Here is a 13,200-nt window from a genome sequence, read left to right on the forward strand (position 1 = left end):
TCAGGGCCATATGCACCTCCGGAAGTGGATATCCCGTTTCTTAAATTTTACGACTTCCTGACGGAGATTCGCACCTTGCGGGCGAACCGAACACGCCTTTACCGCCTCGGCCAGACAGCCCCTACTTACTATGCAGTGTAGCTAAAATATTCCATTCTTTTACTGAATGCAGTCCATCACTTGCGCATTAGAGATACATGTAAATAGGAAAAATATGATTCAAGTAAGGTATGCCCCTAGCATTTCTGCAGAAACAAAATTCCGTTACTACGAAGGTAGTAGGTCCGTAGCCATAGTTAAGGTAGATCCCAGCATTTGCTTAGTGTAATAATAACTGAACGATGTGTCTTACCCTATCAAGCGACTGCTGCTCACCCTTCAACATATTCCTAATTGCGTAGCCAATTTGCTTAGTAAAGGTGTATTGGTGTTTAGAACAGAGAATGTCCCGACTGTGGACTTAACGATGTGCCTTGCCCTATCAAGCGTCCGCTGTCAGCCCACAACACATGCCTAAACGCGTAGCGAATTCGCTTAGCATAGGTGTGTTGGTGTTTAGAACATAGAATGTTGTGTTGCCTTGCCCTACCAAGCAACCGCTGCTGTACCTCGACACATGCCTAACCATGTAGCCAATTCGCTTTGTATACGTGTGTTGCACACTGAGGGTCTGCTTTTTCACGGTCTCAGCCTAGTAGCACAAGGAAGATGGATATCTGCATCGCTGTTTATTTACCAAGGTGATGGGTTAGCACACTCTTATCGGAGGGTCTGCCTTTTAACGGTCTCAGCCCGGTAAGACAAGCGCCCTTAGGCCATCAAATACATTTATGAATATATAACAAACGAATATAATAAATTGTATACATAAGGTTGTAGCAACAGAATATTGATATGCACATGCACTAGATAATAATCTTAACTCGGTGGAAATTTACAATATTCCTCCGTGAGCCACAAAAAGCAATCGGCGCACACAGTAACCACTGCCGAGTCTCCAGTAATTTAACACTTATTTCCTGTCGCGAGACACGTGCCAACTATAGCTCGCTGTAAATAATCACTTCGAATGTACTGCGTGTAAATGCAGATCTCTTGCTGTTCTTGTTTACTAATTTTCCCTTTCAATGTGTAAGTATTGTTAATCCCAGGTAAGCGTATGCGTACGTGTAGTAATTTCATGGCCTACTGTAATGTCAACATAACTAGAATCGAACACTACAGAAAACTACACACGCATACACAAGTGCTGCTAAGAAAAGAGATTATAGATGCACGCGTTGCGGTGTTCGGTAAAATCAATAATCACCACCAACACAGAGACATAGATGCACTCGGTTTTTGAAAGAGTTGACGTGTAAATCAATAATCAATGCACTCTGAAGATGCGTTTCCGTGTTTTCTCAATTTCGCACCAGGCAAATGATCGATGTTGTATCTTACCGTAGCTGTAATCATATTTTAATAATGTAAAGTAGCGTTATGTGTTAATTTAAATGCAACACCGAGCGAATTGGCTACGCGGTTAGGGCATGTGTATTCAAAGGTAAGTGTATATATATTTTCTTTAATATAATCTACACTTTTAAAATATGATCTGTGACCATAGTAATTTATTTTATGCTGTGTGCCTTTGTTAAAATTCTAGACAGTGTCGGGAATCGAACCCGGGACTTATATGACTAAAGACCGTCATGCAAACCGAATTTTTATTGCACACGACTATAATTGTTGTAAATAGCTGGCGGTTGCAGCTGTGTAAGTAAAATGCTTTTTATAGTGTAGTCAAAAGAGATGGATCCATTATCTTAGGCACATGACCCTTTCTCTTTACTGTAGTGTTCGATTCTAGTTATGTTGACATTACAGTAGGCCATGAAATTACTCTAGTGTTTGAATCTATATTCATAAAATGTTTCAATCAATCATTCACTGTTCTAAATGATAAAAACCTGTTGTAAGTGTCGACTGAAAGGCATCCAGTCGATTCAGTCCTTCTATAAGGTAGTTCATAAGGCTGAGGGTTAAAACTAAATCCTTCGAGGTTACAACAATCGACTATTAATAATTGGTTTCTTCAGAGGTAAGTGTATGAATATTTTTTCTTCATTGTGTTCTCTGATTGTAACCGACATACCTCCCTAGCATTTGCATGCCAACATCGCTAATTATTTTAATGGGATTATGATTTTAAACTATGGGGTTGGCGACGTGTTAGCCTCCGGATCGCAAGATAGTCTGTTCAAACTGTAATGTTAATGGTGGTGGTGGTGGTGGTGATTATTGTTTTAAGAGAAATGTAACGTTTAATTCTGTATTTCGTAGATCGATTTAAAACATTCAGTGTTCTAAACACCTGTTGTAAGTGTCGACTAAAAGGCAACCAGTCAATACCGTCCAACTATTAGGCTGGGGTATGATTCCTAGTGACATATAGCTTGTGCGCGCTGATCACTTAAATAGTAGTAGTGGTGTTTATTGTTTTGTGAGCAAGTATATCTGTCCTCTATTTCTATCGTTCCGCTGACTACGCGTTTACCTTTGAGTTCCCCTCCTGTCAATAATTACAGCGTTGTGGTTGCACAACTAAGTAAGATAGCATTCACGTGTTCGATTCCCGGGACTACAATATTCGTTAGAAGATGGTATATATAGGCTGTTGCGATATTTTTTAAATTCTAATATGAATATCGACAGAAGATATAGTTGCAGAAAATCGCATTGTCTTGCGTTAGAAGAAATTAAATATCATCATCAAGAAAATCAGCGCCGTTCATCTAATTCAACGTGAGTATATTCTAAAAAGTCCTCTCCGCAGCAAGAGGATACTGTTATTTGTGTGTCGGATGGGGACATAAAGCCTTATTCTAACCTCACAATTATATTTGTGAGATAATCGAAATGTGTGTGCGTAGTAATTTTTTCTAACATTCACCAGAGTAATTAGTGTTCGAATCCATTACAGTAATATAAAGAGATTTTTATAGTGGTTATGTACTGGTATTTTTAACAATTTCTCTTCTCGCACCCTCCTTCTATCACAGACTGTTATCATGTTCTTTCTTGACGATGTAATCAAGGTAAGTTTTTCTGTTCAGTATACGATGCTGCAATTAACATGTTTTGTCTTGTCGGATGTCGACATACAGCATTTGCTTGTTCTACAATCAATTCTATATTTGTTTAGCGAAGTGCGTTTGTCATCATGTATAGTCTGTAAATTGAAGGGGTAAAAATGTATCACCTTCTCCTTACCGCATCCTCCTCCTACCGCTCCCTACTCAATCGAAAAGGGTAGGTAAAAACTTATGCGTTACAAGAACAAGAGGACAACGCTACACCATGCTTTCTACTCCACTGTAACAGGATTGAATCTGTTTATGTTCCATCTGGTCGGATGGTGACGTAAATCTTTAGCGAGGGGAAGGGCAACTGTCCGTAAAACTGAGAAGGTTACTTTAAGGCAGAAACAGGTTTCAAGTCGAGAGGGGCATCTTGCTGTAAAACTATGATCCTTAGACCTCACCAAGATAGTGTCGAGAAGGGCAGCTTGCCTAATCCTCTCTCTTAAATAGTGTCAGGGAAGGTACTAAGTTGAGAAGGGCAGGTTGTTTTATATGTCGGGGAGAGAAGGGCAGCTTTTATGAAAACTATGTCGAGAAGGGTCTTGTCGAGAGAGCAGCTTGCATGAAAGCTATGTTAGGGGAGAGTCTTGTCGAGAAGGGCAGCTTGCATAAAAGCTATGTCAGGAAGTGTCTTGTCGAGAAGGAGCAGCTTGCTTTAAATCTCAGTCTTGTCGAGAAGTGTAGCTTGCATGAAAACTGTGTCGGGGGAAGTATCTTGTCGATAGGGATAGCTCGGGAAGGGTCTTGTTGAGAAGGGCAACTTGCATGAAAGCTATGTTGGGAGGCATCTTGTCGAGAAGGGCAGTTTGCCTGAAGATGGTGGTACGACGAGAAGGGCAGCCTGCTTTAAAACTATCTCCTCTAAGATAGTCGTATGTCAAGTATGGCAGCTCGAGAAGGGTCAAGACGAGAAGGGCAGGTGGCATGAAAACTATTACGGGGAAGGGTCTTGTTGAGAAGGGCAGCTTTATAAAAACTATAGACCTAGGCCTCCTCAAAGATAGTGTCATGTCGAGAAGGGCAGCTTGCCTGTAGTTAGGCCCCTGGCTATGTCCTCCTTCAAAAAATTCCGCGGCGTGGCTGAGTCTTGTCAAGATCATTTAAATTCCGGGCTCCAAATGGTAGCAGTGAGGTTTGGCGCTGTCAAGATGGCAGCAATAATGTTAGCCACATTCATTTGTTTAAATTCCGCTTCCACGTACGCAAAGGATCTGACAGCTGTCAAAAAGCACATGGATTTTAAATTCCGCGCCCCCCTCACATGCTTAATATGGCAACAGTGAGAATTGGGTCTTTCAAGATGGTGGCACTGAGGTTAGCCAGGTTCACCTGTTTAAACTCCATAGCCAAACAAGTGCACGTGGTTACGACGTGACAGCTGTCAAAAAGCACATGTATTTTAAATTTCGCGCTCCCCTTACATGCTTAAGATGGCAGCAGTGAGGTTTGGGTCTGTCAAGATAGCAGCACTGAGGTTAGCCATGTTAACTTGTTTAAACTACGTAGCAAAATAAGTGCACGTGGTTACGACGTAAAAGCTGCAAAAAGCATATGGATTTTAAATTCCGCGCCCACGTGGTTAAGGATGGCAGCTGTTATCTTGACAGCTGTCAAAAAGAACGTAAGTTTTAAATTCCGTGCCACCACATGCATATGATGGCAACAGTGAGGTTTAGCCCCATCAAATTGAAGCAGTGAGGTTAGCGATGTTCTGTTGTCCTTAAAAGTGAGGTTAGGGTCCGTCAAGATGACATTTGTCACCATGACGTCATGGGGTCAATGACCTTGGCCGGGTTCAATGACCTCGGGCGTTGACTTAGCAGAAAAAATGCTGACGCTTGTATCCAGTACCCCTATTTCTCCTCTACTATTGTGTATGATCAAAAACGCAAACAGTAAGATTTGTTCACAAACTTGTGGGTAACATTAAGAGTGTTACTAACAATACCCGTGACAGTTGCTAGTGCCGAACGAATCTTTAGTAAGCTTAAGCTTATAAAATCTTATTTGCACAATACAATGGCACATCAAAGGCAGAACTCACTCGCCATTCTTTCAATAGAAAATTACACTGCAAATCTTAGACTTTAGAGAAATTTTGACATTTTCTCATGCAGAGGCCACGCGAATGCCTTTCAGTGTTTGAAGTTTGTATATAGACTACAAAAAAGAGCACCAAAGACAAGAACAATTAATGAAAGATCAAAGACTGTATTTTGTATATAAATAAATCAAATCTTAGTATATGCGTATCAAATATGTAGTAGAGGGTGGATGGTCCGTGATGCTGTTATTTATAATATCTGCCAGTTTTTCCAGTTCGCAGCATGGTGGATCCATAGGTGGTGGATAATGGAGTGGCTCTAAAGAGCTGGGATATATTCCCCCCGAACCAAAACTAGAACGAACAAAATTACGAAATTTTCCGGGAGTGGTGGCGCCGATTTAAACCTTGCCTTGGACGCCTACGTACCACGTGACGGCCCTGCAGCCCTCCATACTACTTCATCCTCTTCATATCTACTGTAACGATCACTCACCTATTTTCGGCTACCGTCATCTGGAACTCCATCTATGTTCATATACTCACCGATACTTCATTCATCTAACCGGCCTTGGACTTTCTCTGCTGCCTCGCCATGCATCCGCCCTGGTGAACTGCTGACTACACACTGAGTCTCCTCTGGGTTACGTCATCCGCTACGTCAGTGTCCGATATTTCTCGACGTTTTGTGTACTTTTTTCAGGAACTTTCTGCAGCGGTATAAAGGCTTCCCCCACATACTCGGTCTTCAGTCCAGCACTGATTCCGAGTGTGGTTGGAGGGTCGTCTGAGGACTTCCCAGTATTTGCTGGGAAGCTCCACTTCTTTTATTTGCTGTATTGGGTGAGCAACAGAGTATTTATTTTATAATTACCACTATTATTCTTCTCCTATGGATTTTGGAGTTATCTTCATTTCTGTGGCTGGTTTTCTTTTAAGCCTGATATGAGTGATATTGTTCCTTAACAAATGAACATCGAGTAATATGCAATTTCAAGAGTTGGTGAGTGATTGAACTTGTGGCCTGGACGGTACAACTTATCACATAAAACTGTTCCTGCACTTGGCAATGTTTATACTCAGGCGACTCCCATTATTGTGATCCCCGTCCTTGGTCCTTCCCGTGCCTTTCTTCTCCCTTCGTTTACTTTTTTGGAAATCTGTGTCCATATTCTCCGAGGCTTATAGGTTACCATGTTCATTTGATTAGTCACATATTATAACTTGTAAATGGTCTAGGGATTCTATTCTAATGTACGTCATTCAATCTTTTGTGTGTCAGGTTACAAAATTTTGAGTTGTAAAATTTAAAATTAATTCCCTTTGTAGAAACAATATACTGTTTTGATTAACCTTTTTTCTTCTTATTATTACATCCACTAACCTCCCATTGGTCCCAGCTCTTTTCTCTTTGAACGTCTTGTCAAAGAATCTTAATCAACCAATACGTTGTTGCTATAAATCGTCACACTACGTAGATATTATATCTTACATCTACCCTAATCTACTTGTCATATTCACGTCTTGATCTCTCCTTAATCATTTTTATCCTCTGCACCTTCTTTCTAAAACCAATCAACCTAGTCTTGGGTAGCTTTAGTGGGTTTCCTATCACTCACTCTTTTCCTAGTTAAACATTGGCATATAGTTCTATACATACCAACTTGATTCAAGATCTATTTATTTGTGGTTTGCCTTACCCACGTCACCTTTAGCATTTTTTAAAACTCTCAAAGGCTTCCATCATCCTTCTTTCTGCATCAGTTATTGGCCTTGTCACATTTTCATTAAAATGCCACATGTCACACAAATGTCTTCCTAACATACACATCAGCGCTTGAGGATAGCAGATTTAATTTCTTCAAAATTCCTTCCTAGATAAGGGTATTCTACATATGATGACCTTCTTGCTTTTGTCATCATTGGTTATTCTGCTACTCAAATTGCAATATACATCTACTTCCTTTAAGACTTCTTTCCTTAATCTAATATTTCCCTCTTCACCCAACTTCACTTGACTGCATTCCATTACTTTTATTAAAGAGTTATAAATTTCCTAGCAACCTAGCCCATCTTTGAACAAGAGCAGTTTTGAATTTTTAATAATAGGCCTTATAAGACTTCCCTGTAAGATGACAGTTGTTTTCTTTCGGATGTATATACTGTACGTCGCTCAGTAATGGCATTTTAATATCAGTTGTTTAATGAAATATGTTTATTTTCCTTTGTTTCAGACTGTTTTCAAGATGTACGAAAAGGATGGGTCAGGATACTTAAATGTTAGTGATTTGCGCCAAGCCATGAATTCTGCTGGCTTTAGATTGAAGAGTCGCATTTTGAACATCCTTGTTCGCCGGTATGGGACCAAAAAAGGAATGATGAGCTTTGATGATTTCCTTATGTGTAACGTCAAGCTAAAAGAATTAATTGGTGAGTTCCTCCATAAAAAGTTATGATAATGAAAATGGAATTAAACAAAATATTGAAATATTGCTGGAACTCCGTGGTTGTATGATGGTACATGATTATGGTTATTTGGCAGAGCGTGGTAGCAGAGAGAAGAGTTCTAACCAAGACAGGTTTTAAATACCAATCAATACATGTGAAACTTTGAAAAGAGAACACACTTTCTGTGTGTGGCTTTCCTTTAATACATAATAGTGCCCTTTTTGCGTTTACCTAAATAGGAAGGCTGTATTTTTCAAATTCCGGTGGATCATAAATAAAAGACAAGTGTACATAGCCAAATGGATTTATTACCAAATGTTAGGTACAAATGTGGTTACTTTTCAACATAATCGTCATGAATGTTGAGGCATTTGTTATACCTGTTGGTGAGCTTTTCCACCCACACCCCACCCCCTGCACAGTATGCTGCCGCCAGCAAGTTTAGGATAGGCACGAATGTTGATTTGAGGATCTTCTTCCTCCTTGAAACTCCGCCCTCCCAGACACTTTTCAGTCCCGGAAAGAGATGGAAGTCACTCGACGCTAAATCAGGGCTATACGACGGGTGGTCAAAAATGTCCCTCCCAAATTCCTCAAGAAGTCGTTGGTGACATATGCACTGTGAAGGCGAGCGTTGTTATGAATCAAGAGGAACCCAGACGTCAGCATGTCTCTTCGTTTGTTCTGTATGGGTCTCCGCAGCCGTCATAAAATCTGATTATAAACAGCTGCATTGATCGTAGACCCCTGTTCCATAAACTCAACAAGCAACACACCGTTGCTTAAACTTGTTTGGTTTGTTTGGTGAGTGTGTGTGCATCAATTGACGTGATTGTTTTGTTTCGGGGGTGACATAACAAACTCAGGTCTCATTGCCAGTCGCAATTTTTTTACAAATCACCACTTTCAGCCTCATAATGCTTGAGGAACGTCAATGCTGCTAACATCCGGCGACTTTTGTGGTCATCAGACAGTACAGTATGCTGCCGCCAGCAAGTTTAAGATAGGCATCAGCGTTGGTTTGAAGATATTCATCCTCCTTGAAATTCCGCCCTCCCAGCCACTTTCCAGTCCCGGAAAGAGACCTAAGTTACTCGACGCTAAATCAGGGCTAAATCTTTGGAACCAATCAAGCGCACAATTTCTTGTAGTGCACGTGTTCTGTTAGGATCTTTACAAGTAATAGATGACACATTTAGCCTCTGTTGTCAACAAAATTGTAAGTATTGTACAGGTGGAACTTTTAATGTTAATATCTTTAAACAGTTAGAATCTTGTAAACAGATGACCTTGAAACTGCAGGAAATTTCTCACACAACTCGCTTACGGTAAACCTTCGGTTCTTGCGAACCTCTTGGTCAATTTGTTGAACAATGTCATCTGTAGCGACAGATTTGCGTCCTTGTCCCCCTTCATCGCGAACACTGATCCGGCCTTCTTTAAACTTCCTGCACTATTCACACAAGGCACCACCACTCATACACCCGACTCATTCTTCGGTGAATGTCAACTGTACTATTACCTTCTTCTTGAAAGAAACAAATCACACTACGCAACTCGCATTTGGCGGGAGCGTCAATCGTAGCGGCCATGTTTCCGTGCCAGTAACTCAGTTCACATTGGCGTGATGAAGTTGGCTGTGGCCGCGGATAAATTGGGAAACATGCCCAGTGGCCATCCATGCGCAAAAGCTCCCACCGCTTCTGTGGTTCTTTACATACGGCAATTCATTCAATAACTTTGATTATGAGAATGTTTCCATCTTGTATCATAACCATCACACCAGCTGTGTTTTAAAGAATTCTAAGAATTTTCTTTAATATAACCAGGCCCTTAGACAAAGAAGGCAAGTATCCTACATAATTCTTAATACCGTACATTGAAAGGTTATATTTGAGAAGCAGAAGTAATGTAAAATTTTAAAAAAATATGGCCAGAAAATGCAACTTTCATGGAAATGAAATATTTTAAATATACTTAACCTGCACAGATTTATTTATGAGATAGTCACAAACCAGCACACATTTTAATTATGAGAAATATAAGGTTACATGCTTATTTTTTATTGTAGATCATTACTATTAAATGGACTTACGTTGGTCCTACACTGAAAGCGAAATGTTTTCCAACCATGAGACCAAACATGAAGTAAAAAATAGAATAAATAAACTAATGGCGTGCACTGAACCCCATCTACCTCACAGCTGGTGGGATAAATAACTTTGTATTAACATTTTATTATTATTCCTTAGAATGCTTTTTATAATGTTTAAAAACTGCGAACATTAAAGCCTAGGCAAGTACAGCTGTCTCGACAATCCGCTCACACTACCGCAGTTCAGCTTCTCCAGCGAGCTGGGTTTCCTTGCCAGCGCGAAAGAGAGCTACCCCAGCGATATGTACGTCACTTGGATGACACATGCACTTGAAGCTTCCTTGTCCTGGGAGTTGGTCGGGGCTGTGGGCCCACCCCGACACCAATTTACTGCGACACGATAGCTAGTTTGCTTAGGTAAGGCACGTTAGTTTTAATACTTGACACTCGAAGTGTTCAGCGCCACACGCTAGAGGGTACAAGAACAATTCAACATGTTAACAGTATAGCCACTTGCACATCGTCTTGCTAATAAAAATAGAGCCGGTTTATGAAATCAATTGTAATACAGAAGAATATATTTTACTTTGGATTTCAGAATATATAAAGTTTTTCGAGCAATTCATTGATGGCACGTGTAGTATGTTTTCCGAAAGCCACAGAAAAATATTTAGGTTGCCCAGTATGAACACAGAGTTAAGCGCGAAGTAAAATAATTATGTATTTGGTTATCTGCGATGGTGGTATATAGTGAATTTTTGTAGTGTTCATCTTGGGTTATAGGTAATGGTTTCGCTAGCTATGTGGCATTCTTCATTAATATAACGTGTATTATACGTCGTGATTAATGCATATTTTCCCTCGTTTGTCGTTGATGTGCGTACATTCAGTAAGCGAGTGAAACTATAAAACTTCGGCGACGATAAAATACCAGCTAAATTTTGCTGATTCAGATTAGGCAAGGTTTTTAAAGTTAAAAACAAATAGTCCCAGTGTATTCTTGTGAAAACCATGACTGTACTATCACAAAATATCACCGGGTGAAACTTCAAGAACATTGTTTAAAATCTACTATAGATTAAGTTATGATGGTGTCGTCACTGCCCTGAATATAAATTTGGAAATACGTGCGAGTGTGTTGTGGAAAATATTTCTTAAGACCTTTCTCAGGTAGACCTTTCCACGAAAATGCAGCCTTATAAAATGGTAACGTTGACTTTAGATAGTGTAGTGGGGGCTACGATTGCTTACGTTTAAAAACATTTTTGCAGCTAGGGTAACGAATGTGTTCACCGCACGTCACTGAAATAAACTGAAGTATATAGAGTGAAAGGGAATGTTGTGCAGTTTTCATAATGATATAGTAGAAAGCAATATTTGCAAGGGATACGTGAAAACTATCTTTAATTTTTAGACATACTGTAGGTTGTGTGATTAGTACGATTCTCAGCAAGCTTATCCCACGAGTGAGTGTTAATTCCAGCTCTTTTCTTAGTATGCTTTAGCTGATTCTTGAAACGCCCCAAAGGGTCTCCATGTGAACTTGTACCGGAACAGAGTTCACTATACAGAAGTTGACGAGGAAGCCTGACTTAACCAATGCGATGGACGTGCACTATCCATCTGAGATGGCGCCCAATGATGGTAACCACAATGCTTATAGCATGTCCTTTCTCAGGAACTGCACGTTTGGTGACCCGGTCCCCACGTTTGATGTTTAAGATGGATCTATGTATTCTTTTTTTACTGATGGAAGTGCTCTAGCTTTTTGATATCCTGACGGTAGAGGAGTCAACGTTTCACAACCATAAAGCAGTACTGATATGACAACAGCATTGTAAATCATGTTACTGGTATGCATTGTAAGTCCCTTATTCATGAAGATACGGCAGGATTAATGTCCAAATGCTGAGTGGGCAGCACTAACTCTCCTATCAACATCTTGTGAGCAGTTCGCATTTGTTGAGAGGATACTTCCTAGATATAAAGAGTGGTCGACCTGCTTCAGTGAAGTATCCGCAATGGAGATAGTGAAAGGTAAGAGGTTCGATCCAGGTTGCAGGCTGTAAGAGTACTTTGGTTTTATGAACATTAACGGAGAGACCAAAATGATCGCAAGCTCTGTTGAAACAACTGACTGACTGTTGCAAAGCTCCTCAGGTGTGAGAGCAGGTTTGGCAGCGTCATCAGCATACTGCAACTCCATAACGGAGGAAATCTTAGTAAGCTTATGGAAGCGAAGTCTAGTCAGATTGAACAGTCCCCCATCGAAGCGATATCTTACATTTACACCTTGGTTGTCAGTAGATGTTTCATATAGCATGGCAGCTAGGTAAAGAGTGAAGAGTGTTGGAGAAAGCACACATCCTTGTTTCAATTCATGAGTGCTTAGAGGTGGATCAGCAATAATATTTTGATGAACGAGTTGTCCAGAAGTGTTATCATGAAGAGTCTTGACTAGATCTACAAAATGCTGTGGACAGCAAAAGTGTTTCAGTACTGTCCGCGTAGCTAGTCACGGGACTGAGCCGGAAGACTTTTCCTGATCATATAACACTAAGTATAAAGGAGTTTCTTGCTCTCTGCATTTTTCCTGGATTCGCCTTGCACAGAAAATCATATCTGTTGTGTCTCTGGAGGTTTGAAAACCACACTGCAACTCGGGTAGGATCCTCTCGGAAATAATCTGCAGGTGATTGCTATCTGCTATAGATAGCAATGTTAACCGCGATAGTTGCCACAAACGCTACAATCACCTTTTTTGGGAAAAGTGATGATAGTGGCATTTTTAAGGTCACCATGAACTTGGCAGGTTCTCCATTTTAAGAGGATAAGTGTATAAAGTCTGGTCTTTAGGGGTAGGCCTCCACTCCGAATCAAATCCAGAGGAATGTTGTCTGGCCCAGAAGCCTTGCCAGGTTTCACTTCGCTGGGAGTAACATTGTATTCCTTGAATGTTGGTGGAAGAGCCATCCATGGTTGTTGGGGATGTAGAGGCACACCGTCGAGAAAGTCTTCACCAGTATTTGAACTCCGATTGAGAAGAGTGGAGAAATGTCCTTTTCAACGTTCTAGGATTTCAAGACTACTATCAGTAATAGTGGTAGCATTATCAGCATCTTTCAGTGTCGTGGAAGAGGAGCGAGTTGGGCCATATGATTCCTTTATTCCTACATAGAAGTTACGCGGGTTTTGAGCATTAGACATACTTTGCTGTTCCTGAGCTTATGCTACCACCAGTTATTCTTTATCTTACTTATTTGCTCTGACATTTACGCTTGAGTTCGAGAAATTGCGCTTTCCTTGCATCTGAAGATGGGTCTTGAAGAAGGGATAGATGGACTTCTCGTTTAGCATTAATGACACACAAAATCTCTTAGTTGTTTCCATCAAACCAGCCTTGTCTTACGTCGTTCTTAAAACCAATTTTTTCTCAGCTGATTCTGTGATTATTTTCCACAATGTAGCCCATTCCTGCTCTATATTCT

General features: G+C 40.4%; 1 protein-coding gene across 1 annotated transcript in view; it reads left to right on the forward strand.

Annotated features, from left to right (window-relative positions):
• Nucleotides 1–13,200, forward strand: part of LOC136877779 (calpain-B-like) — a 459,866-nt gene that overhangs the window by 430,924 nt on the left and 15,742 nt on the right. The window contains exon 15 of the mRNA XM_068228742.1: nt 7,404–7,599. Coding sequence (XP_068084843.1) covers nt 7,404–7,599 — 196 coding nt within the window. The remainder of the gene's footprint in view (nt 1–7,403; nt 7,600–13,200) is intronic.

The sequence above is a fragment of the Anabrus simplex genome, chromosome 7, assembly GCF_040414725.1.
Source record: "Anabrus simplex isolate iqAnaSimp1 chromosome 7, ASM4041472v1, whole genome shotgun sequence".
NCBI classification, from domain to species: Eukaryota; Metazoa; Arthropoda; class Insecta; order Orthoptera; family Tettigoniidae; genus Anabrus; species Anabrus simplex.